At 37.8% G+C, this 26,615-nt stretch overlaps 2 protein-coding genes across 3 annotated transcripts in view; one reads left to right on the top strand and one right to left on the bottom strand.

The window, feature by feature from the left end:
* ca8 (carbonic anhydrase 8 (inactive)) overlaps window positions 1-18,681 on the bottom strand; it is a 29,722-nt gene extending 11,041 nt beyond the window's left edge. Inside the window, exons 1-7 of one of the 2 annotated variants that reach the window (XM_088085553.1) lie at window positions 18,287-18,681; window positions 9,235-9,420; window positions 8,862-8,986; window positions 5,769-5,864; window positions 3,188-3,250; window positions 2,499-2,547; window positions 1,247-1,359 (exon numbers count right to left, since the gene is read on the bottom strand). In XM_088085553.1, coding sequence (XP_087941679.1) covers window positions 1,247-1,359; window positions 2,499-2,547; window positions 3,188-3,250; window positions 5,769-5,864; window positions 8,862-8,986; window positions 9,235-9,420; window positions 18,287-18,359 — 705 coding nt within the window. In that variant the 5' untranslated portion in view covers window positions 18,360-18,681. Of the gene's footprint in view, window positions 1-1,246; window positions 1,360-2,498; window positions 2,548-3,187; window positions 3,251-5,768; window positions 5,865-8,861; window positions 8,987-9,234; window positions 9,427-18,286 lie in introns of both variants that reach the window. The other variant, XM_088085552.1, reaches the window with a different exon arrangement.
* Window positions 18,682-23,672: 4,991 nt separating this feature from the next.
* rab2a (RAB2A, member RAS oncogene family) overlaps window positions 23,673-26,615 on the top strand; it is a 34,265-nt gene continuing 31,322 nt past the window's right edge. Inside the window, exon 1 of the mRNA XM_042497080.2 lies at window positions 23,673-23,889. Coding sequence (XP_042353014.1) covers window positions 23,844-23,889 — 46 coding nt within the window. The 5' untranslated portion in view covers window positions 23,673-23,843. The remainder of the gene's footprint in view (window positions 23,890-26,615) is intronic.

Raw genomic sequence — 26,615 nt, 5'->3', positions numbered from 1 at the left:
TATAAACATCCATAAATACATTTAAAAATCAAGAAAAAAGACGCTTCAGAACACCAGATGTTGCTGAGAATGTTCATGTCTTGAAGTTTTCCTGACTGACTCCATGGCAACATTATACTTCCTGTGGGTTAGTGCTGAGGTTAGGAGGAAGTAGATGGTGGGTATTTGGGGATGCAGTTGACTTAATTTTGTCTAGAGGGGGTCATAGTGTGACACTATGAAAACCCTGAATCTCATCTGTTGGTGCCAAACCTGGGATTCATTTCTGGGATATGAATAACAATATAAGGATTTTTAAGATTTTGCTTCAAACTAGGTTTCTTTCTCAGTAAATACTGGGCAGGCTTTCTTTACACCTCTAAAGAGGTTTGACTTTAACATTTTTTTATTTCAAATTTATTTAAACTCTGCAACTTGTGACAATGACCCCCCCACCGTTGGAATCTGCAGAGAACATCTCAACAGTTTTATTGGCTAATGCAACATCTGGCCATGAGACAACCTTTAAAAACGGTTCTCTGGGCTTACAATACAAAATTTACAAATGATTATTGTCCCTGTGCAAAATAATGTAAAAGGAATGTTATAAAGTCATCCACATTGCCGTGGACATACAGCAGCCTGAGGCAGGACAGCCAGGGGTCATTGTGTCTGTTAGCATTTTAAAGGGTCAGAGTCTCTGAGCCGTGCTGCCAGAGGGCAGCTCAAACAAATGTCAGCGGATGAACCATCATCATCCTCTACAAAAACCTGCTCACAGAGAGCCAGGAGTCAGGCAAAGTTTAACCCTGAAGGCGATGTGACGGGCTGATTGATGGGCGGCGGATATGAAGGGTCCCTGTACTGTGCTGAATGCCAGAGAGCCTCAGGTTAGTGCGCCTGTGTTGAGTGAAAGCCACCAAAAGGCCTGACATTTTGATTTGTGTTTTTTTTAATGAAATGGACAACCAGCCAGTTTGAGGAACAATGAATCGCCTGTGTATAATTACATAACACATTAAAACATGATTGCTGAGGAACTCAAAATGTTAGTCTGTGCACTTTAGATATATTACCTGCAAAATGAAAGACCAAGGTAAAAAAGTAAAGTTAAAAAAAAAACAAGGAAATGATAAATGCTGAGCTTTGCCTGGAATTGACCGACCGTTTGCCTTGTTTTCTGTCATATGTTTGGTTAACAAATAGGGCCACTATGATGTATAAAGTTGGAGAGTTTCCCTTTAAAAGGCTGGAGACTTTACTTTACCTGTAGCTGTGAGATGGTGAGAGGGTAGCGGTACAGGATCCACGTCACTTTTTCACTACAAGGTGGTGTGGTCAGAGATCCTTCATACACCCAGTAGTCTCTCAGTAGAGGGTCTGAAGGCAGAGCAAACACGGAGTGTAGAATGCATTAAATTGCTTAGAAATAATTTGAAAAAAAAGGAAGAACAACTTTATTTTTATGAATAAATAACTTTAAGATAAGATAAGATAAGATAGGATAACATCAGAGATTTAATTTGTATTAATTAGCAACTTGAAAACTTGTGTTCATAAATATGTAAATAAATTAAGTATATAATAACCATATTTATGAACACACATTTTAAAGTTAATTCCTTGTGAAAATCAAGTTTTTCACATAATTTAAAAGGAGTATTAAAGTAGCATGTACTGTTACCATAATTATAAACACACTTTTTTTAGTGGATTACTAACAGAAATTCAATCGGTCAAATTGATTTTTTTCTACATTATCTAAAAGGAATTTTAAAGTGTTTAAAACTTAATTACCATTATTATGAACACAGTTAATTGATGTTATTCCTGTTATTGCAACTATTTTTTTCACATTATTTTGAATGAATTGTTAAAAAAAAAAGTGTCAGTGAAAGCAACTTTTATTCCAACAATCCGATTTTCTAAAATGGTGGGAGTAGCTTACACATAAGCTCTGATGAAATGTGAATTTAAAGGTGGCTAGAGCAGGCGTTACCCACAGTAATACACAATTCACTTTTGTTAACAAGACTGACTGAAGACGGAAGACCGCCTTAAAAGACCCAAAGTGTGGATAAACTTCACCAAAGTCAACCAGACAACTGCCAAAAGTAATATTTGCCAGAATGTTTTTATGACAAAGAGGGAAGCGACAAGTGCCTGCTTCAATATTTATCCACCGTTCATCATATTAAAGTGTTGTTACTTCAACACTTTTTGATGAGTGCTCCTGTTAGCCTACTGCTGGTGTTACGTCACGTTCTGTGACAGATTAGATTGCAAAGCTTTATTAATACGCACAAAAAAGTACAAAACAAAAAGTAACTTTTTCAGAAGATTTTTGATTGCATGTTATAAAATTATTATAATTTCTCCTGTGTTGTTTTCACTTTACCATCTTTAAGTTAACCACTGCAGTTACTTTAAACTCAAACTTCTTTTACATTTTTACTACAAACTCACAGTATTTCATATATTTATCATCCATGAAAAAAATCAAATAGATTTCTGCTCACCTGGTAACAGAGTGTTGGGGTTGAAGCAGGGGATTATCTTGCTCTTGCCCTGATATGGCAACACAACAAAACAAAAAAAAGGTATTATATGACTACCATCTGACATTCATCTTTAACTCTTTAAAACAAATTGTCTTGATTTCTTCCAAAAAATGTGGGAAGAAGACAAAGAGCAGCTTAGAAAGAACAGGCCACAAATTTAGCAAGAAATTAGTAAAATGTTACAAGAAAACCACCTGAAAATAAGCAAAAAATAAAAATAAAAAATAGAAAGTTAAGTTTTGAGAAAAACAAACAAGAAAGTTACCCTAAGAAAGTGTTTAAAATAAAATCATTTTATGTCTTCTGTAGAATAGTTTTAAATCTAAAATTTCTAAAAATTATAAGTATAGTTTTTGGGACATTGTACCCTATTTTTGGATGAAATCTAATGATCTCCCTGCAGCTAATTTTCAAGTCAATTTATCGTCACTTTTTACTTGGTTTTTTTTTTGGGCAATTTGCGGGGCATCTCTTGCTATGTTGCTTATCACCTTTGCCCCATGTTTCAAAAGAAATTGAACCAATTTTTTTTCCCAGAGGTTTAAACACTTGTGAAAGGCATCAAAAAAACTGACGTCGATCCAGGTTGTAAAGGGTTAACTGATGCAATGAATTGTATCTCATTTGTGTGATCTTTTCAGTCTCACCTTGTACTGCAGGTCCTGTAGCACTTCAGTGATGGCCTTCAGACCCAGATGCTCCTTACCGATCTGAGAATAACACAACACAGTCCAGGTGTCAGTGGACGGTCAGCCGGGTCAAAGGACACGCCGGTGCTTCTTCTGAAGACAATGTTATCAGTGACCGCCTCCAAGACGTCAACAGAGTTTTTCAAAGATTTTAGTTTATGCGTGCCGTGTCCATACAGGAAGTTAACTGGAAGTAGAAACTAATGGAGCTGTCAAAAACAGGACGTGTGAGATTAACTGTGTTCAGACTGTGTCCTCAGGAGGTCAGGACTGTCTGAGTGAAACCAGGAGGACACTTGTGGAAGGTGTCTTTTCATTGGGCTGGTGTCACTCACATTGCTCTCAAATGGAAGTTTGAATCATTAAACTGGCGTTTTCCCAGCCAGAAAAGACCAAACAAAAAAAAAAAACCAAAACACTAAGCTCAGGAAAAAGTTACACGATGAGTTACACGGTCAGCTTCCAGGGGAGAGTGCAGTATTCCAGAACGCAAGACTTTGTGCGGGAAATCATCCTTCATCTTTTGTGGCCATAAATCAGTGGAATACTCTTCCAACAGAACTAACAACATGAACAAAATGTTGCATAATGTTACAGCAAAATTGTACACATTTGTGAATGAGTGTGCATTGTACCTACCTAATTTTATTCTTTGTGAATGTTGGAGGGTGGGAGGAGGCCAAACTGGTTTAGGAAAATTTTATTGCCGCAATTTTGCACAAACTTGTGATTTATCACGATGAGGTGGGGTGGGATATGGGGATGATAATGTTTGAAAATTTTATGACCTAGTGTATATTTACATTAAATTCTGTCGTTAATTCATTGTTCCACCTACCTGCCCAGGGATTAAGGCAGAAAATAGCAATTTTGCTAAAACCTGGTATAGTGCATCTCTCCTTTCGTTAAATAAGCTCAATGTTTTATTGTACGCTTTTCCTGTCTACATAACACTACATTAACAGGAAAGTCAATGAATTGGGAGATTTCATTGGAATGTAGGTGTTTTCCAACTTGTGTCATAATTATATTTTCACAGGATGGTTCCAGCTAATCTGAAACAACCCTGTTCACTCATTTAGAAAAACAACACATACAATCCCAGGAAGGAAAAACACTTTCAGGCTACTGAAGTGCTCAGCAACGTCAATATTTTTAAAACTGAGGCCCCCCTTGGAAAAGAAAATGCATGCAGACTCTTTAATTAAAACATTTTAAAAATGTTTTTATAAAAAGATGTTGTCAAGTGAGCGATAATGCTGTTGTAAGCACCTGAGCAAGAGGGTTTAGGGTTCAAATCAGCTGGGTGTGGCCCCTCTATGGTATGGTAGACTTTAAAATTTGCCTGTAGGTGTGACTGTGAGTGTGGATGGTTGTCTGTCTTTATGTGTCGACCCTGTCATAATCTGGCGACCTGTCCATAATTTGTAAAGTAAAAATATCCAGGGCAAAAGCTGATTTTATTTATTTTTGTGTGCTTTGTGCTCTTGCTGTGTGTTTTGGAAAGTGTTTTGGATATGATGTTAAAGAAAACATTGACGGCTAAAGACAATAAAAAGACTTTTAAAAGCATCAGAACGCTGCACCACTGTCTGGCCTGGGGTTCGATCCAGGCTATTGTACTGAACTGCCTTAGTTAAAGCTAATACATTTACAACTGAGTATATATATTTCACAAGCTTTATGTCTCAAATGTATTCTGATGTAAAATGTATATTGTACCGTCAAAAGAAATCAAGTGTTGATTTGGTCTTCACAATTAGCACAGTCTCAAAGTGAACACCCAATATTAGTGTCAGCATTTCAGTATCTGACTGAATGTCTCCCCTTCTCTTCCTGAGTGATGGCGTGGAATAGTGATAACTATAAAGTCTTTTTGCAGAACATTATGATGTCACAGTGAAGTTGACCTTTGACCTTTTGCGACAAAAAAAGTGCACCACATCATTACATCCTGTAGGATATAATGATATAAATTCTTGAGTTATGGCTAAAAACATGCTCTATGAGGTCACAGTGACCTTTGACCACCAAATTCCAGTCAGCTGTCGAGTCCAAAGCCATATTTCAGAAAATGTCCTTAATGCCATCTTCAGATATTGCTTTCAATGACAATGAGATGGACGTAAGGTCACAGTGACCTTAACCTCTGACCAACAAAATCTAATCTGTTCATGCTTAAGTCCACTTAAACATATATTATTAATTTAAAGACATTTTCTGAATGGTGTTCTTGAGATATTGCGTTCAAGAGAATGGGCGGACGGTGGGCATTTGTGTCAAATTTGAGGAAATTATCGTATTTTCAGGAATTAGATGGATGAAGAGACAGCCCGAAATCAATGGCTTTGACGATGGCAATCCAGTGTGGAAGCTGAGTGAAATAAAGCTAATGATCTCTAGCAGCCAGTTCAGATGTTTATTTTGTCAGATGTGAATATTGCACTTCTTGCGATCTCCGTTAATTTACAAGTGTAGAACTGTGAGGAAAATAAACCTCTTATGTGGCCACTGTGCTGACTGGTTTCTTGATGTTTACCTGAACAAAAAGAGCTATGATGAGGACTCCATTCTTCTTCCCAAGAGCATCTTCCAGAGTGTTAAACAGAGTGCTGTTCCAGTGAATCAGATGCAGCTACAGACAGAGAGACAACAGAACACAAGCTGTATTTGAGAGGCCATTGTTATGAACAGGTGGAGGGAACAGAGTCAAGTAAGAGAGAGAGAAATCATCAGCTGGGAATGACTGAGCGCTTTCTCTGTGGCCTCTCACGCTCTCAAAGGATCGCTTAACTTCTACCTGAAACACATCAACATCAGGCCACACTGAAGCTGCTATTTTACTTAATTTATTGAAAAAACTTTGGAAAATAAATCTATAAAATCTGAGCGATGTCTGAGCTGTCAGCCTCCTTAGCTCAGGCTTCCCATTCAGTATTTAGGGATTTGCAAAAGAGGTCAGAATCTGTCTTGACATCTAAATATAGAAATACTTTAGAATTATGTAACCTTTACCTATAAAACATTCTCTACCAACTTAATCAACTTTACAGACAAGGCCCCCAAAAATGGTAAGAAATTAGTAAAAAAAAAAAAAAAGTTACAAGAGTTACAAGAAAATTACATGAAATAAGCTTAAGAAAACAAAAGTAAAATCAAAACCAAAAAAAAGAAAAAAGTGCTGAAAAAAAACAAGAATACATTTTTTCTTTAACATAATTAAAAAATATAATAATTATTATTATAAAGTTTTTAATCTGTCCCTTTTTTAAAACTAAGTTTCAGTGCATGTTGTGTCAAATTTTACTATTTTTTGCAATTTGTGGAGCGTTTTTTGCTCATTGCCTTTTCCCCTGTGCTTTCTCAAAGAAATCAAATGAATTTGATCTGGTTTCAAAGGGTTACAGAGCTTGTGAATGTCATCTAAACACAGCACAAAAAAACTGATGTCAATCCAGATTTCAGAGAGTTAAACAAATATAACTTATTTTTCAAGGGGCTGTTGTGACATCTTCTGCCTCTGCTGAGCTCACTTTTTTTCCCATTACGGATTTGTGAAAGCGAAACTATTTCGTTTTCGCCGAAACTTTGTCACTGAGCTTGCAGTTTTCAATTACAGGATTATACAACATTAAATTTCCTTTCCCAAGATTCTCTTTGTGTCAGTTGCTCTCAAGCTGTCATCAGTCGGTGAGCGGACAGAGAGCGAGATAAATGGAACTACAAACATGAAACAACAAATATGTCCCCTGGGTAGATTTGGTTACCTATTGTTTACTTAAAGGGAAAAAAACATGTAAATGTTTATCTGCGACATGTTAAAGTGACTTTATTGAATTTAGCAAAAGTACTTTTTAGAGCTTTGCCATTTATCTTTTCAGATTTTGTCAGTTTTGCTCATAGTCTCGCCCTCAGGTCAAGACCTGTTTGCTTGACATGTTAAGCAAAGTCATACCAGTCACTAAAAAACTATTTAAGTAGTGACTTTAACCACTGACCCCATGACCGACGCAATAAAAATGAAGCAACAAAGAGATGCATCGGGAATCATAAAATTTAGCCTGTGTAGCACTTGTGGCATTTCTAAGCTTTCCATTTCGACCTTGAATTTTATCTAAATACCAGAGGTTAATTCCACTACATGCAGTCTGAGAGACTGAACCTGAGTTCAAAATGTTGACCTTTAGGGAAATAGACCAACATTCCAGGAAACACACTTCACTTTCTGTCTAAAAAAAAAGGAGATAGATGAGAAGATGAATACCACTGTCATGTTTATGCTGTAAACAGAGCTGGAGGCAGGACGTGGTTAGCCTAGCTTAGCGTAAAGACAGGAGAGAATGAGCTAGACTGTTTTTCTTCCAAAATAAGTCTAGCAACACCTCTAACAATAACCGGGGCCAGTGACTTCCCAGAGACTTATTGTGATGGACAGGTTTGATCCCATTTTACCTTTACTAACATCTGTGACTGGTTTTACGCTGCTTTAACTGTGGTTCAGTGAGATATGTAGCTTTAATATTTCTATTTGTGCATTAACCCTTTAATATACACAAACTCATATCGCTCTGCACACAAAATGCAATTTTCAAAATCAAACATTAATATTATTTTCTACTATCATTGAGTTATTTTTTTAACCAACATCACTCCTAATCATAAATATCAAATATTCATCAATTTTCTGAATTTTTAACCCTTTAAATGCCCAGCTTTTCTCGTGATGCCACTATGTTTTTAGATGCAATAACAAAAACAATAATTATACATGCACTGTAGAATATTTTTGATGATGACAACATGGGATATGTCAATGATTTGCAGTAACAATGACTGTGACAGTGCACCTAGTGGGAAAAGCATGTATTTTCTCCATATGTCAAATAACGTCAAAACAACATCATCAGGTGGAAAATAGTAAAAAATTACATATCCCAAGACAAAAGCACAGAATGACAACCAGAAATAATGCAATGCATGTTTTTATGCTTTGATGACTGTGGGATCAAAAACTGCAGTTTGAATGAGTTTCAAAGGTGCATTTTTTGCACTTAACAGCATGAATATGAAAAAATTGTTTCCATTGTTGTGTTATTGTAGGAGCTCAACTGGGATTTCCAAGATTAAACAAAAATACACAATCTTGCTAAAATTTATGCCACATGCTACAAAATGATCAAAACATTATGAATGAAAAGTGTGTAAAATTGCACCAAACAGACTCCAAGACTTAAAAAACAAAACAAAACTAGATATACTGTGCTAATGAATGAACTTCAGTGTGTTGGTATGTGAAGTTGTCAATTGTGAGAGAGCTGGCTCTGATCACCAACCCATTGATTTCAGCCTGTGAGACATTATCTTTCAGCCTCCAGTTTCAGAGGTCTAAAGTGTTACTTGTTAGAGAAGATTAAACATTTTTTGGATCAAGGACTCAACAAGCTGCAAAGTTATCTGAAGGACAGACGTCAATGCCACAAGTCTAAACACGTGAACACTGTATTTCTCTGGTATATTAGGGGCTGGGGGTGTGCTTTGGAAGTGCATAAGGCCCACTGCATATGGCCTTGCTTGTGTGTGTGTGTGTGTGTGTGTGTGTGTGTGTGTGTGTGTGTGTGTGTGTTTGCACTACCTCCATAGGAAAAGCCTTGAAGTTGACAGTGTGCTCTGATCCTCTCTGGTTCTCCTTGCCCCAGTGGAATCGAACCTCATGAAGCTCGTACTCATGATCACTAGGCAACGGACCCCCGGTAACCACTGACAACAGGAAACCCAGGGCATTGTGGGCCAGCACAAACAGGAAGCGGTCAGAGTGAAAGTAAAAATGAGAAAAAGGGGTCATTTACTGTGGACTAGATTTCTTTTTGTTTTCATGCTCTACATAAAAATACAGGATTGTGTCACTCACCACTAATGACTGACAGCAAAAACTAAACAGGCATCCTGCTTTCCCATCAGTACTTACACAATGAGTAGCCAGTATTGCCATGTCTCATGGGAGTTACCTGACTTGGACTTGAGAATGATGCGGACGGTGTGTCCATCATTGATGACCTCACAGTCTCGACACACCACATAGTTTGGTGATAGGCCGACATCCAGGAGGGACGAGTCATACTGAGCCTCCCTGGAGTTTAAGTTGATGGGAGACTGGTACTCTCCGTTGGCTGCTGGGAAAAGGAGTCCCCATTCTACACCTACGAGTGACAACAGGCACACATACACACATTTCTTTTACCATACATGTCTGTGTCTCCGGTGAGAATTATCAAAACGAAGGTCCCTAAAATACCAGAAGTAAACATATGTAATGCAGACAAATGGCCCTCATGAGTGTATGCAGTACAGATAATAATATGGTATACATACTAATATATAGTGTATCATTTGATTACTGTTACTCATATGTCAAGGACAAGGGTATTTTTTTAACTAATAAACCACCATGAGACTTTCACAGCTGATTATTTACTGTATGACAGTTTGGGTTCAAGTTTTCTCAAATTTTATGTTTAAAATATGGGAATGCAGCATTATCTTATTAAATATGTGCTGATTGACTTAGATTTCCAGATCAAAACTCTAAACATTGGGCAAAGTCAAGTTTAAAAAAGTTTAGTTTCATTTTGTTGACATATTAGAGTCAAAGGTTGTTACTGAAAGAATTTTGGATATCTCTTTTAATCACTTCATAAACCCCCCCCCCCCCAAAAAAAAAAAATTACTGTCATCAGCCACAAAAAATAAAAAAATAAATAAAATAAAATTGTGAAACTGTGAAAACCTTCTGAATATAAAAAGGGATACTATTCGAACAGGAAAATTAGTGGGTATAAAAAAAATGCATTTTAAGAAAATGTCCTTTAAAAATATGTAATTTTAAAAAAACTATACAAAATACAAATTTATACAAAAAGATACTAGGATAAAAAATGAATTATCAATATCACTATGAAAATTACGTGCTGTAATTTATGACTTTATTGTTTGGTTTGTAAAATATAAAAAATACCAATTACAATTACCCAAAGCTCAAAGTAACTTCCTTGTGATATTTTGTCTGTACAACAGTTAAATCCTCAAAATTATTCATAACTTAAGCTGAAAAAAGCTCCAAACTGTCCCATTTGAGAAGCTCATAAAGCTCATCATAATAATGAATAATACAGTTATAAAAAATAGTTAGTGTTAATTTTTTTATGCTTGAAATTTAAAAAGACTTTCATATGTTTTGCATCAAATCTTAAAAGTAGACTTTGTGGCAAAAGATGTAGCTTCCACATATTTTAAACCTGCCTTGCATGTAGCTGTTCAGTTACATGAGGGTCCCTCAAACAGACAAAATTTTAACCCCAGTCATTTAGCTCTACCTGTATGTTAACATGCCTCTAAAACTCCATCAAAAATGTCTTGCCAATGAATGATGATGACAGTCATTAAAATTCAGTACATTGACTGTGTTAGCACCACCAGGTGAGGCATGTTTATCCCATTTTTCACAGCATATATTGAATGGGTGTGAAAATATAATATAAGCCTTATAGAGATTTCACCCTCTACAATACAGTATTTCTCTCCCATTACTAGAGAAAAAGTCATAACCTGACTCTTTTAATGTTCCCAGTTTTGATATTTCTATATGGTCCATGTGACTTCTTTTTTTTATCAGGATATGAATCTTCCATGGTGACACAGGTTACTAAATTTAACAACTGTATATACTGCAGTTGATGTATTCATAATTTTGTTTAAAACTGATTTAAACACTAATAGGCTAAGCTTATCAAAGGTGTAGATTTTGTTTCAAGGGGGGTCCTCTGACAGACAATTTATTTATTTACTTTTATTTTTTAAGATATTTTTTATAGATTTTTTAAGATATTGGGGCTTTTTCATTGCCTTTATTTGATAGGACAGATATAGCATGAAAATCTTCAAAATCTAAAGAATTGGTGCCCAATTTGGAGCACTGCTAACCAATGACAAAATAGCACCTCTAAGAGAAAACTCATAACTTAGCCTAAATTATCATTCTGTTAAATTCATTTTCAAAATATTAGCAATAAAATCAGTCAACATCAATTTTTGTGTGTGTTTAACAGGGAGATAGCTCAATGTGTTTGCTGTGTATGTAGCTTACCAGAAAGACTGCCTGAGGATGGAAAAAGCCAGCTTTGGTCAGAAGTTAATAAGAAAATGTTCTAAGAAAATCTAACAAACCAGCTAACACTTCTAAAACTATCCACAGTTATAGGTTGTATCAGGTTAGCTTAGCTAGAACTTTCTCCTGGGTCTGGAAAGTTTAAAGCGACTGCACTTACTTCATACGTAACTTCTGAGATGCTGTGTGTGGTCACCAGGCCCAGCTGTGGCTCATTTATCAGTTGCTACTCCTCATTAAACCACAGTGTCTCGCAGTGTTTTCTTATTTCTACACACATGTTAAAATACACAAAGCTACATTGTCTAAATTCAGTAAGACAGCTTTGTGGTTGCCAACAAAGCTAGCTGGCTATTTTCACCTGCCTCCAGCGCCTGTGTTCAGCTAGTCTAAACATAAAACAGTAAACTATGTTGCTGAAGAGAAATATTGATGAGAAATATTGTTATTTTTTTTGTGAAATGCAAATAAGTGAATTATCTTAAAGCTAAAGTATTTCTCTAAAGTTTCAAGTGCACGTTTCCATGGTGTGTAAAAGTTAAATCAGTGATTGTGATTGGCTATATGGGTCAGACTGCAGCCTGTAAATAACAGATACAGCTAACGTCAAGTCCCCCCCTTGGTTTGTGGACTTTTAAAGCTTTGAGTGTAGCATACTGGCTGTCGCATCTTGTTTTCTCTGAGCCAGAAGTGACCAAATTTGGGCAAGAGGCTGGCAGACTGACTGGAAACCAAGAACATTATTGCCTTCCACTTAAAGGGGCCTTGCCTTTAAATATGCCTAACATGGGGCACCTGGTTGCTCAGTGGATAGAGCGGCGAACCATATACACAGGTTATATCCCTGCACAGCGGCTGCAGGTTCAATTCCGGCCTTGGCCATTTGCTGCATGTCACCCCCGTCTGTCACGCTCAAGCTGTCCTGTACATTAAAGCCAATACAAGCCCAAAAGAATAATCTTTATAGATATATATATATATATATGCGTAACATTGGACCTTAATTAAATATAATCGGGTGAGATGTAAAAGACATCACCCCCATGAATGAATGAGACCAAAACTGTTTATTGTTCCAGGCTGTAAACACATTTATTTCTGCTGTGCAGTTGGGCATTTTAACATGGGGGTCTCAGGAGACTGAGCAAGCTCCCAGGAAGTCCACCATTCTCTGATGCAATTTTTACATAGTGATCAAAAGTGAAATTACACCATCTGGGTCCATCACGTGATGCCATGGGACCCAGAAAGACTTTTTCCCATTGACTTTCATTGGGAAAAAGATCTTTGTAAATCAGTGGATAATTATTTGTGAGCGTCAAAACCCAACTCATGAGAAATCGACTCATTTCACTATCAAGATTTAATTTGTTCAGTTCTGTAACATTTGTAAAGTCTGAAGTAAATTTTTTTAACCACCATTCAAGCTAGCTATATGCACTAAACCAGTAATCAGTTACTCCGCCAGTGGAAGTTTCCCCTTCGGACACACTTGGCTGCGCTCGTCCACCGTGAGTCTCTAGTGCACATGCCGTATGGGCCTTTAAGTTCTGCATTTCATGATCAGGACCATGAGATGTGACTGAAAGCTCTGAAAACAACTGCATCTTCAGTCAGGCAGTACATTAGCCTCATCTTTTCCTAACTATTTTCATCATCCTCTCAAGGAACAAGTTTATATTGAGGTCAGTTCCACTGTGTGCGTGTGTGTGTGTGTGTGTGTGTGTGTGTGTGTGTGTGTGTGAGAGAGAGAGAGAGAGAGAGAGAGAGAGAGACAGAGAGAGAGAAGGAGAGAGGGAGAGAGGGAGAGAGATTTCTCCTCTTAAAAGTCAGGGGCCTGCAATCCCTCTTTGCTTTTTCCTCCCTCTGCCCCTCCATTCATCACCCTCTGCTCTCAGTGTCCACTTTGTGAACAAGACTTCTTGCTGTGATTGTGACAATGAGAGAATTGCTGTACTCAGGGGAGAGAGACGGGGAAAAGGGGGAAGGTACGAGTTCAAGTGCTTGAAAACAAATGTAAGCAGGTTGTGGTTGCAGACAGGGTTAGCCTGTCGGCCTAACTGGGACAGATGACTCAAAGAATCATTGTATAAGCGTGTATATTAGTAAAACAGAGTGAGACATAGTAGAGACAGGGTACAGAAAGTGATACTGAGTGACACCAAAGGTACACACTGCTCTAGATTCACTTCAGCTTTTTGCTGACCACAATCACTCCAACAGCACAATGAGAACATTGTTAAATGTGTGGAGTCCGATGTGTTTTTGTAAGTAGGAAGCAAACACATTTGGTGGGTATCGTATTCAAGAAAGCCCAGTGCACCTCTGTCCCTCCAAGAAAATGAACTCCTCACGGTACGCCTCTCTGCTGCAGGTGCAGCACAGACTGACACTGAACGCTCTCTCCACAGCAGAGGGGGTGAGGGGACCCATCACATTCCCTCTTTCCTCAGCAACTGCAGCCTTGACAACAATTTACTAAAAGGCAGTGAGGCTTTCCCAGCAGCTACAGTACACAGAGAAGGGCTGTGCAAAATTCTATGAGTCTGCTGGGAGGGCTATGGGAATTAGATTTGGTTGGGATTTACTGATGCCAGAGTTGTTGTTGTTGTTTTTGTTATTAAAATGACAAATGAATAGAGTTATCCAGCATTGGTGCAGCTGTGTCCTCTCAATGAGTTTAGTTATATTCAATAAAATACATCCTATTTTTAAGGATTTTTTTCTAATGCTCAGCTATTACCACAGGTTATCTTTCATAAATATATAAGGTCTAAATAAAAATAAATTTTTCTTTTCATTCTAGTTGATGCTTACGGGGGGTTTTTGTCCATATTTTTATCTGTTCAATTAATGATCTTACTGCAATCCCAAACAGAATCAGTCTTTCAGAGTTCATTCTTATGAGGACCTTATAAACTAATAAAATCAAGTGTCCCATAGAAAATCTCCCATGCACAAATAGTTTGAAACCAATTTAAACATTTTGAAAGTTTGAATGTACCATTATTGTCCAATTACCTTTCCCACAATAAAAGAAAACATCACTTCTAAGACAAAAGGTTTCCACAGGACACAGGTTTTATCTGCAAGCCACACATTAGCATCTAATTCATGCCTACAAAGCATTACAAGGTCAGTCAGTATACTCACAGAAAGAATTTCACAGTTCAATACCACAGTGCATCCCTCCATGCTCAGTAAAAGCAGCAGTAGAAAGAAGACAGAGTGAAACCAACACAGTAAATGCATTCATTACATCATTACTGCACCACATACTCTAACTATGACAGCGTGTTTCATATTCTTATACTATATTTATGTCAGTGAAAGAAATGAGGTTGTGCAAAGTAGGCTGAAGACAATGAGAAATAGCCCAGATGATTGTTCTTGAGTAGAAAAGAAAAGGAACTGACTGAGGTACTGACGGATGGAACTAGGTAAGGCTGTGAAAATACTCTACAGCGTCCTCTTAGACTGATATTTATTTTTTAGGTAGGCCTTTTTAAAGTGGCTAAAATACCTTTTTATATCAACCCCAGTCGGAAACCAGGAGGACACCAAACGCCAGCTATTGTATGCAATACACTGACTAAAAATAAGAAGCTCATACGGCCCCACTCCAAAAATCCCAAACTTTCCCTTTAATGTCTTCCTACAGATTTGTGTAAAACTTAAGCGATACTTTCAAAATGTGTAATGTTCTGCAACTTCTCCTCTGGAAATAGCATTCCAGTAACCATGACAATGGATGTTCAAAACATCAGCAGCTTTATTTCTATTGCAGCCACCACACTGGCCGTCATTATTTCCAATTGAAGGCGACATAGGCGTGTGATGTGACTGATAATGAAAAGGCAAGCCCCGTATACGTGGGAGCGGCCACATATGAGGGATTTCTGGGAGGTGATAGTCCATGATTTCACAGAGGAACTGTGGATTCAAAACATCTGGATAATCAACTTTTGAAGAGTTATGTGATGCAATAACACGTCTTGTAGCACCTGCTGCATCACGCCCGAGGGAAGTAGCTCCTACAAGTTTCCATTGCAGTTTTGCAAAATATGACCTTTTAAATTGTCTGAAATACCACCTCGTGTAAGCGTATAACTTTTTTTGCAATAAAAGGGAGTTGTTTTAGAATTTGACGTGTTTCCGTAAGGTGCATTTAATATTTACAATTTCAGTTTGCACAGTTTGAGGGTAAATGGAATTGTGACTCTGGAGGAGCTTTGTCGTCTAAGGAAATTACCACGATGAGAGAAATGGCTGGAAGGATCTGAAAGAAGTACAAAGTGGAGCTACTTCAGAAACCACTGGTTTCATATGAGTCATGGTGGTCATAACAGAAACCTATAGACTCTTTAAAATACTTCCTGAACCAGCAGCCCCTCCCACTTTGCAACTCCATTAAAACACAATTGGACACAAAGCTATCTAGGCCTCAGTTGAATCTATTTTGACCATTTTTTTCAGTTGCTTTTGCCATACTTCATCGAGTGCCATTGAAAATTGCTGGAATGCCCCTTTAATTCTATTCAGCAATCCTGTCTAAAGGATAAGATAAGCCTTTATTTGTTTTAAGAGGGTTAATACATAGAAAGAGAAATAAATACAGATAACTAAAGATCATAATGTCATGATGATATTACAACAGTCATAGATCATAATAGTTTTGTGTGATCAGCCTCATGGGGCATTTTTCAACCTGGACCCTAGTTTTTCACGATTTTGTGTCTTAGTGACTAATGGAGACAAAAACCTTTTAAACTGATCCAGTATTGAGAGAGTGCTGAAGCTGGTAGGCGTGAAACAGGCTGCAATGTAAACACTCGGGGCAATTACATACCATCATTGTATATCCACTAAAAGTGCTGTAGGAGCCTACAGAGGAGTGAAACGTCTTTCTTTCCATTGTGCTTCGTCATTTTGCTGTTTGTTATAACCCTTTTCCACACAAAATCGTGCATGTGGGTGCTCCTGTTGAATGTGTCCTCTGTGGTCCTTTTCCATTGGCTATGTATACAGCTCTGCAGCCTTTCTGTTTTTTTATTTGTTTTTTTATCAGTGTGTCACATTTGATGTCACAGACAGGCAGTAGAAAGCAGCACGGAGGTCTGTGAAAACTTTACTGTGGTTACTTCTCTTTATATATCTCTTACTTATTCAGTTTCTCTTTCAGAGTCAGTGTAGACTAATTTGGATCGATGTTTTAGTGCTGCTTTAGGGGGGATGAGAAGTATTTAGTATTTAGTGACAGCCTGTCACTGCATCTCACCAGTTAGGTTGATCAGAGCCAGGGGCAATATATATCTCTGACTACTGCAGAACAATTTGACCTGGGTGTGAATGCCAATTTTGCACTTTCCCATTGCATCAAAAGGCCACATGTTAGCAAGTGTTAGTGGGGGTTTTTTGTGCAGTGGGCAAGGGGTTTTATTGTGTGTAACAAAGTTTTGTGCAAGGAAAAGTCTGAAGTGTACTGAAGTCTCGCAAGAGGTAACTTATTACAGACAGACACCAGTGGAAACAAAATTAGAGTTGGAGGGAGGAGTGTTGGGCAGAGCTCGAGCATAAAGGGCAAAGCTTACTGTTATTTTGAATACCGTTGCTTAATTTGGCTGATTTTGATAAGGTGGAGGTCTACAAGATTTCAAAATGAGACTTCTCCTTGAACAAGACTTTGCTACACACATTAACAAACAGGATCAAGTGAACTGCAAAGAAACATGTATCTTTCTTCATTGGGTCAAAGGCAAAATCTAGCACTTTCAGTGGATGAACATTGGCATTGCATAGTTGCCTCATTGTAGCCAATTCCACAGCTGCCGGCTAAGAAATAGGCTTCAATACCCTTGCCCTCAATACTAGAATATTTAAAAAAAAAACCCAAAAACTTTATTCTCATTAGTCACTTAGACAAAAAAAGGTAGGAAAATAGGGTCCAGGTTGAAAAATATTTAAGTTCCCCTTTAAGACTCTTGTTTATCTTGATTTATGTATATATGTTGAGGAACTCAGTACAGCATATGAAGTCAAATATTTCTTCTTCTATTTATTCCATTTATAATTCTGAACAAACAATTGCTTTGATGTGAGGTGATCTATTCTTGTACAGCACCCTCATAACTATTTTAACCTTTTTAACTCTGGATTGACGAACCTTGTCTTGTGCTCACAGCCATTTAAACCTTTGAACTAACTGAGATAATTAGTTTGGCTTTCTTTTGAAAACATGGGGGAAAAGTCATTGAGCAACTTGGCAAGAAATGTCCTGCAAATTGCAAGAAATGAGTAGATCTAGATTTTTATTTTTTTTTAAAGCTATTGAAAAATAAAACTATAATTGTAATTATCAGAATTATATATGTAAAATAATTATTTTTATTTTCTTATTGGTTGGGGTTTTTCTGGTATTGTTTGTTCTTTTCTTTTTTTGTTGGTTTTTGTTTTTTGGTTGTTTTGAGCATAATTTGTTAGGTAATTTTTGTTAAACTTTTTATTTTGTGCTAATTTTTGGGTTATTTTGTCATAAGTTGCTCATTGACTTCTTACCATGTTTTCGAAACAGATCAAACTAATTTTCCCTGGATTCAAAGGGTTAAGCTGCACATTTTAATCCTTTCAGTCATAAAAAGTTACATGTGCTAGAGTAACCTGTCATTTCTACATTGTGTTTTGACAGACATTTTTAAAGTGTTTTAACACAAAACCCAATGTGTGTCAACACTGCAGAGCTCCACTTATAGAACTTACTGGCCCACACAGTAAACGCAAACTATACAGAGTCTGTAAAGTTTTGGGTTCAGACCCCCCCTGAGTCTGCACTGTCAACTGTGTAGGTAACATCCCATATTTCCCAGCATCCCTCCGCACACTGATGACGAGCAGCCTACCTTCCTCGTAGCCCCAGTTCAGCTCATCTTTCCCTGGGTTATAATCCGACTCCTCGTTCACGTTGTCAGCCATGGTGCTTGGCAGTCTGCTCACTGTGTGTAGAAACCAGTCCGTCCTCCCAATAGCCTCCCAGTCACACTGGTTTTGTCCACTCACTTGGACACAAAGTGAAGTCTCTGCAGTCTGCTGGATGGACGCCCAACAGAGCAACAACTCCCTCAGCCTTTCACTTTCCTCTTTGTGTCGTCTTTATATCTGTGTCTTTAGTTTCTTCTTTTCTTTTCTTGTTCTATTCTTTTCGCCTTTTTTATGCTTGTCTGTTCTCTCTCGCTCTTGTCCTCCCACAGCTGATGTGTGTAGAGTTCTCTGCCTCTCTGTATTTCTATGTTTTCTGTTGCTCCTCCTCTTTCTCTCTCTCCACTTTGCTCTGCTGTTATCTCTCTGTCTTCCTCTCTGTCTTACTTCCTTTCTCGCTCTCCTTTACTCTGCAGACTGCAGGTGTGCTCCCTCGCCCGGGCTGTCTTCCAAAAAATTACATAGCAGTATCTTCTCATCCACCGCCTCTTTATGCTTTGAGTGTATTAACTTTGATTATTTCTTTCACATTATTGATGTTTCACGGTTGTATTATGATATTCTCTGTTGACCTTTCTGCTGTTTTGGGTACCCTGGTGGTGCTGTGAATGTGTGTATGTGTGTGTGTGTGTGTGTGTTAGATTGCTGGCAGGAAAGTCATGCTGGTGTTTCTGTTGGAGGCCACAGACCCACCCTTGGGTGAAGGAAACAGCAGTGGTTGGGTTGAGAAAACAGGCAAAAACAGCAGGGTGGAGAGACAGACAAGGCCAGACTGTTCCAGCCTTGATCACTTCAAGATGGACAGAGAAACTCTGACACACTGTATACTAAAACGATTACACACACCCACAGTCACTGCTGGCATCGGCTGTCATGAGGCCCAGTGGTCAGACTCTAATGCTTGGGGGACTGTATGTAGGCACTGCTATACTGCAGAGTTCTTGAATTTCCACTAGGTTGAATTCAGTTAACCATGCCAGTCACATGACCAGCACAGAACCCTGGAGGGCAAAACAACCTTCCAACACAGCGGCAAACAGTCAGAACTCCATCAAACTGCAACACAAACCCATCAAATTTCCCTTTTTAAACATATTTGGATCACCTCTTCAAAGAAAAAAAAAGAAAAAGGTATGTGAACACACTGCAATTTTTGCACTTGCGATCTATTTACAGCACCTTCTGCAGTATTTCTATCACTAAAAATAGCTAAGTTCCTGCCAGAGCTTCACTTTGGTGATTTCACATCTACCTTGTAGAGAATTCCTCTCTTTTAACTGCCACAAGGATGGAAGCGTACAAAAGTACAGACCCTTATATGTTTTTTTCTTTTTGGACTGGCCAATATTGCTGCCATTTGAGAGGTGAAAGACAAGAAATGATTTATTGTCAAAGAAAAGGTGAGGGCTAACTAGTTAACGTTAGTGTAACGTCAACTCTTCAAAACCACTGGAGTTGTTGGTGGTCCACGAAAACAAATCATTTCAGAAGGATCATGAAAAGATACAACGAACTACAATAATTAAAATATTTAGTGTTTACTTCAGCTTACCTTTGACGAAATGTTCGCTGCCCTTCTCGGGGGATTGGGGCATGTAATAGCACAAATCCACAATCTCCTCTTCTTTGGGTTTTCTTTCTTGGAAGGAATTCTGTAAAAGCACAACCCTGACTTGTCTATATTTTTTTCAGTTTGTTCACCTAGTTTAAGAGTAACTATCTGCCATTTTAGCAAAAGTTAACCACAAACCTGCCAAAACCTGAACTGAAGTCGTGGGCTGCAGTAGGCTTTGTTCTGCCCTCCATTTGGGTGTTCAGATTGTAACGTCATGTGAAAACTATGAATTGACCTATTGCTAAGCTGCCTAAACTAACAATGGCGGCTGTCAGTGTCAAAGACATATCCAAAGATGCTATACAGAATTTTTGGGGACAGAAGCTCCTTATTTCACACAGAGGCTATCAAAAAGGTCTTCACTATGCCGTGGTGTTAGCATTAGCCAGCCTTTGCTTTCTTTGTAACGTTACAGCTAAGTTAACGTTAATGGTTTTTAGTTGGGTGGGCTTTAAATAAAACCTTTTCCTTATTTAACACTTATGTTTGATTGTCAAAGAACAAAAATTTGAAGGTGACTAGATAACATGAGCTAACGTTATCAAGATGAAGTTGGCCAAACGTTAGTGGCTATAAGCTACATTAAGCTAACATTACCTAGCAAAGTTTGGTGCAAGGTGACATCATACACAATTTTGCCGACATAATGTCTGACATTTTATATATAGTTTTCACTTTGCAGTAAATTTTGTTAACACTATGTAGCCTTACCTTCGAACAAATGTAGACATTCTTGTTTGTTTATCTTCTTTAAATTGAGCTTCATCCAAACCACAGACTTTGCTCTGTTTCTGTGAGGTCAAGGGAATGTGATAAAACATACTCTCCCTCTCAGGATACCTCATATTAGTGTTGCATTTACCCCAAGCACATTGTTTTACCATTCCCCAAGTACCACGTTATAACTGCATAAATTTAAACAAAATTGAAGGAAAATAAAAATTTGTGATGCTTTTATGGAGGATGACTGAGTAGTGCACTGTGTAGCTGCACGGAATGTGATTGGCTCGTGGCATTTGAGGGCGGGGCTTAGTGGTAGGTCAATTAAAGAAATGGCTAGACAAGATGTATTTTTTTCTTTGAGTTATAAGTAAAAAAGCATGTCCAAAAGGCAAAAGGGATAAATAGTTCATGCTCCCAATTGTTCTTCCTCACTTCATTTCATTCTGTCTTAATCCATATCCTCCAGGCTGCTGGTGTTAATTGCCCTATATTCTTTATCAGGAAACTGTCCTCGGAGCCATCTGAATGTAGCCGAGCTCCCCAGTTTCCACACTGTGGAACTGAAAGCTGAACCTGGACTGCAGTTCATATGTGTAGGGACCATTCAGTCACCAGAATCAATGTTGGCATTGTATGTTTCTGCATTCCACACATAGATTACATTAACACATTATTATGTGACAGATTCTCCAAAACTTTATATTTCAGAAATGCCATGGGTCACGTGTGGCTAAGTTTAGCCACTAAAACCTCTTGGTTATGGTTAGGAAAAGATCACGCTTTTCGTGACACTAGGAAAGTAGGAAAAACAGCAATGGGTCACTAAAATACACCAATGTTTGTGGGCTTAGTTTCTAAAAACAGGCATGCTTGGGCGCTTAAGAGCTGCAGGAAACAGCAATGGGTCACTTAAAAACACCCATGTTTAAGGGGTTAAAAAGTGTTCCACAAATTGCACGAAATTAGTAGAATTTTTTAAAAAAGGGGAAAAGGCTAGGAAAAAACAGATTTCTAATGATTATAATGACATATTTAAAATTGTGTTAAGAAATTCTTAAATTTTTTAAGCACCTTTTCCAGGTCATTTCATTCTTTCTGTTTTCTCTCTCTCTTTCTTTCTTTCTCTTTCTTTCTTTTTTAATATCAGGTAATTTTCTAACTTATTTCTTGTTAATTTTTGGGTCACATTCTTTCTTTACTCATAACCTTTTTCCCATGTTTTTGAAAGAAATCAAGCCATTTTGCTTAGGTTTCAAGGGGTTAATCACTCAGCAGCAATAGTAATGTTTTATATTACACGTTACTTTATTTTCATCACTCAGTCCTTCATCAAAGGTGCCTTTTAACAAATCCTCCACACCCACAGGTCACACCTTCTGTTTTCAGCATGTGTGGAAACTAAACACGAGAGAGGGGTCTGCCTGCAGGGAACATGAGACCAAACTAGTAGATGTTTAAATTGAATAAAGTTACTGCGCATTTAGCAGCTAACATTCGCTCAGTTTTGTTTGGGCCAGTGCTATCCTGGTGTTTCTGTTCAGCACTTTCTTGACTTTGCCTTTACTAATCTATGTTGTATTTTGCATAATGTCTATTTTCTGACTTGTTACAAAATAAAAATTCAGAGAGATAGAGAGACTTTATAGTCTGCTGTGCAAGTGTGTGCTCTGTGTAACTAGTAGATAGAACTGAGGGTTCACCTCCTCCAGGGGTATTTCAGACTCATACAGATTTGATTGATTCTGTGCACATGCCCAGAGGCACATTGTAAGAGTTACTGTTGCTGTAACAATTACCCTATGGTGTCATCTGAGCTGTATCAGATTTTCACCTGAGAAAATAACATGTTCTCCATGAGTACACATTTGCTACACTCCTCAATCAGACACACACAGACAAAAAACCCCAACCCTCTAACATGTGACACTTTGCTTCTCCCTGCAGGACATGGTGAGCCAACACAGCTGTAGCTATTGTTGCTTTCTAAAAACATATTGTTTAAACTGTTTCCAATTACCATTAGTTGCTCCCTTTGGTATGACTATATAGTTGTTCTTTGACTTCCAGCTGCCTATATTACAATAACTTAACGCTGTACACTTGCTGCCATCAAGTGGCTGTTTTGTCATAGGTTACATGAATCAATATTAGCAAACATTCAACAACAGTTTTTTTTAAACATTAACAATTTGAAACCAGGATCAACATCGCTTTTCTTGCACTTCTTTAAAATGCCGTTTACAAATATTTCAACTTTTGAACTCTGAGAAAAATTGTGCAATTTCTTTCAAAAAGATGGGGAAAAGGGCAATATGTAACTGGGTAAGACATTTTCCACAAATTGCAAAGAAATTAGATTTACTAAATTGCTAAAAGCAAGGGGGTCTGTGAAAAGGAAAAAAAGTATTATCAGTTTATTATCATATTTTTAAGCACCTTTTCCAGGTCATTTCCTTGTTCTTATCCATTGTTTTTTTTTGGCCTTTTATTAGCTATAGGACAGATTAAGCATGAAAGGGAGAAAGAGAGAGAAACCTGTGCTGAACCTTTTATGTATTTTTAATTTATCAATACTGTGACAGAACATATAAAGATTAAGTATCTTTTTTCTTTTTCTTTTTTTAAACACGAAAAAAATGATGACTCTTGCAATTTCATCACTTTCCGTCAAATTATACGTTGTGGGGTGCAGTGAGTAATGTAGTCTCTAGGGGCCACCAGAGGGACTTGAGACGTTTCTTGTAACAGTTTACCCAATAATTTTGTAATGGTATTTGAATTTTATGACAGTATTCTTATATCACTCACAATAAAACAGTCCTGTTGTCAAATCTATTCTCAGTCGTTCGACTTACGTGTGAAAAAGCGCCACATCCACTGACTTATATGTATATATTTCATAAAGAGCGGGATAATTAAACACACCGTGACTTTTCCGAGGAGACCGTGAACACATCATACTGTAGCGTGGCGAGGGCGGACCGTGTGACGTAGAGCTGAGGCTCTGGCTGTTTATTGTTCCTTCCTCAACGCCGACAGAGAAAAACAGGCTAACAGGCTGTCAGCTACCTTCTCCGCACGGTTCACGGTTGGTTTAACGAAGGTGTTACGGTCAAGACAGCTGACTGCACGAACAAGGGGCCATGGCGTACGCGTACCTCTTCAAATACATCATCATCGGAGACACGGGTAAGCTGCAGCAAGTGCCAGCTAGGCTGCCTGTTAGCATTCAGCTAGCGCTCAGCTAGTGGTGTATTTCCGCAGTGTTGGATAGTCCAATGACGTGGTAAAAGCAGAGACGCAAGGGGTGGGATGACAACTCCTATTCTACAATGTTAACATATTTGAATAATAATTTTACCCCCCTGACAGTGTCAGAAAATTAGACATAGGCACCTTGACACAAAAATAGTCCTTTACTACTTTGGCGTAGCAGTTGTTGACACAGTTGGGCCTATTGTCCGTTTGCGTCGAGGGTGGGGGTGTTAGCCAGTTAGCTTAGCTAACTGCTTAGTTAGCATTAGCTGTTTCAATAAATATTTAGCAAACAGCTGTCACGCAAACACATAAAAGCTCCGTTACGTCTAATTACATGGAACAAATAATCATAATAACTGTTTGTTTTTGTTGTAGATGTATTATCAAACAACACAGCTCACATTAGCTTAGCCTCTTGTCACAGAAGGCCAAAACGTCCAGCTAAAGCCTTTAATATTCCCTAAAATGGCGTAGAACACTTGTTATTTCTGACCAAATGTTAGCGGACTTAACCGATGAGCGGCCTGCTCCGTTAGCCTGCAGTGTGCAAGCAGGTGCATTTGTAATACTGATGTGTTATAATTATGGAGCACCAGTGTTAAAAAAAGAACTGACAGCAGTCATCGCAGGTGGAGTGAGAAATGTATCAGGCTTATTCAACACAAGAAACCAAACCAAAGAGTAATCAACCAAGACCCAAACAGGTGTTTCCAATAATTACATTTATGTGGAGTATATGTTTTTTTTTCAGGCAAATTGTCAGTATAAAGGTCTAAACTAAGAGTTATCATAGTGTTAAGTTATTGAGGGAAGATTGATAATGTGCTAATGTGAAAATTAATTTTAGATTATCACTGTGGTGGGCTGCCAGTTTACTGCAATGTTATTGCAAAACATGTTTTGCCTGCTGTTGTTGTTTACCTCTAGTAGCAAGTGGTGAAAAGAGATTCAGCCAAGATCCAGCTCAATTACATGTATACCAACACCAGAAATACTCTGCACAGTCTTGTGTGCAGTGCACCCTTCTGAAGCAGTGTTTATTTTTCTGATCTGGTCAAGTGTGGTCCAGTCTTTTTGTTGGATTTCAAGTAGAACTTCAGCAAAATAAGAGGGTACAAATGCTTATTACAATAAATGGTTTCAGTTTCACTGGTATTGAATATCCTTAAACATTAGGGGTGGTAATCACCAGAGGTCCCACAATACAATATTATCATGATACTTCACAATATTTTTTAATTGTGACATGCTGTGTAGTGAGATAACAAATTTCGTGATATATTGTGATGTATTCCACTTTCTCAACCGCTAAATGTGTTTCCAAAGGAAAACTTACTTGTTTTCTCTGATAAGATAGTTTTCAGTCTGCTTATCTCACTTAAGTCATCTTTATTGCAGCAATTTGTGTCTAAAATATAAAAAGGGCTATTGATTAATTTGTTTAATTTATGATGCAATATCAATAATTATATATTAAAAAAATATACTTGCAGTCCATGTGCCGATACATTATTGCCACACAAAAATATTGCAATGCTATTTTCCCCCCACCCCTATTGAGGGTTGTTTTATAATGTAAACTGGGGAAATCATAATACGAAGTTTCTATTTTTGGTATTTCAGATCCACCTTTTTGCAGAGTATCTGATATATGTGTGTGCATCTTGAGGCAGTTTTTATTGCAGAGCCGATGTGATGGATTGCATTCGATCGCACAGGTGTGCATGTGATTTACTGACATCTTCTGTGGTCACTAAATGTTCAGCAGCATTACATGCACTCCTATGTCATTGTGGTTGCCAGAAAATCCCTCTCTCCTGTACTGACCCCCTTCCATGAAATTAGTGCCACAAAGTCCTTTAAAAAGTGCAGACACTATGCACATCCACATGGTACATTTTTCTGATGTTTAATTTTGACATCATAGGTCCTGTTATCTGTTTTGAATTCAAATGAAAGAACAGAAGGAAAGGGAGAGGAATGTTTGTGGAGGAATGCATTTGATGGAAAACACCGTATGTGACTGTGATTTTGATATCTCCTGGGAAAAGGATGAAGCCCAGATTCAGCTTGTTTTAAACTGCCATTTCCATTGTCACTGTGTGATTTCACTAATTTGGGTGGGAAGTGTTTGGGACCATGTCAGAGATCATGAAAGCTTCTTAACGTTATATTTTGCCCTGCATGTACCCAATAGGCTCAGTCGTTTCAGTGGAAATCTTCCATACAACTTTAGTTGTAATGATTAGGGATGTGGCGATAACAGGTGCAACTATGTATCTCTGTGAAAACATGATTTAAGTTCTCTTAATGTTGTGTTGTGTTCTGCATAGAGGAGACAGTTTTTTATTTTTCTTGACTCAGTTCCACACCATTTGGCTGTTTTTTTTATCTGGCCATACCCTGATTATGTTGAAATTGTCAAAAGAAACTAAATATTATTTTAGAGTTTGGATATGGTAATACTGTAAGTGTGGTTTTAAAGGCTGTACTACAGTAAAGTAATGTAATTTTCTGAACTCGTTCTAGCTGTTTTACCATTTAACTTTACCTACTTAGTCATTATATCCACATTACTGATGATTATTAATCAAAAATCTCAGTGTATAAATATTTTGTGAAAGTATCGACAGTTAACCCCACAATAATGATGCAAT

This window comes from Plectropomus leopardus, chromosome 12, assembly GCF_026936395.1.
Source record: "Plectropomus leopardus strain MGB_pleo_1.0 chromosome 12, ASM2693639v1, whole genome shotgun sequence".
In the NCBI taxonomy this organism is placed as follows: domain Eukaryota; kingdom Metazoa; phylum Chordata; class Actinopteri; order Perciformes; family Serranidae; genus Plectropomus; species Plectropomus leopardus.
The sequence above is the reverse complement of the archived record's forward strand: the minus strand, read 5'-3'. Positions and strand labels throughout refer to the sequence as shown.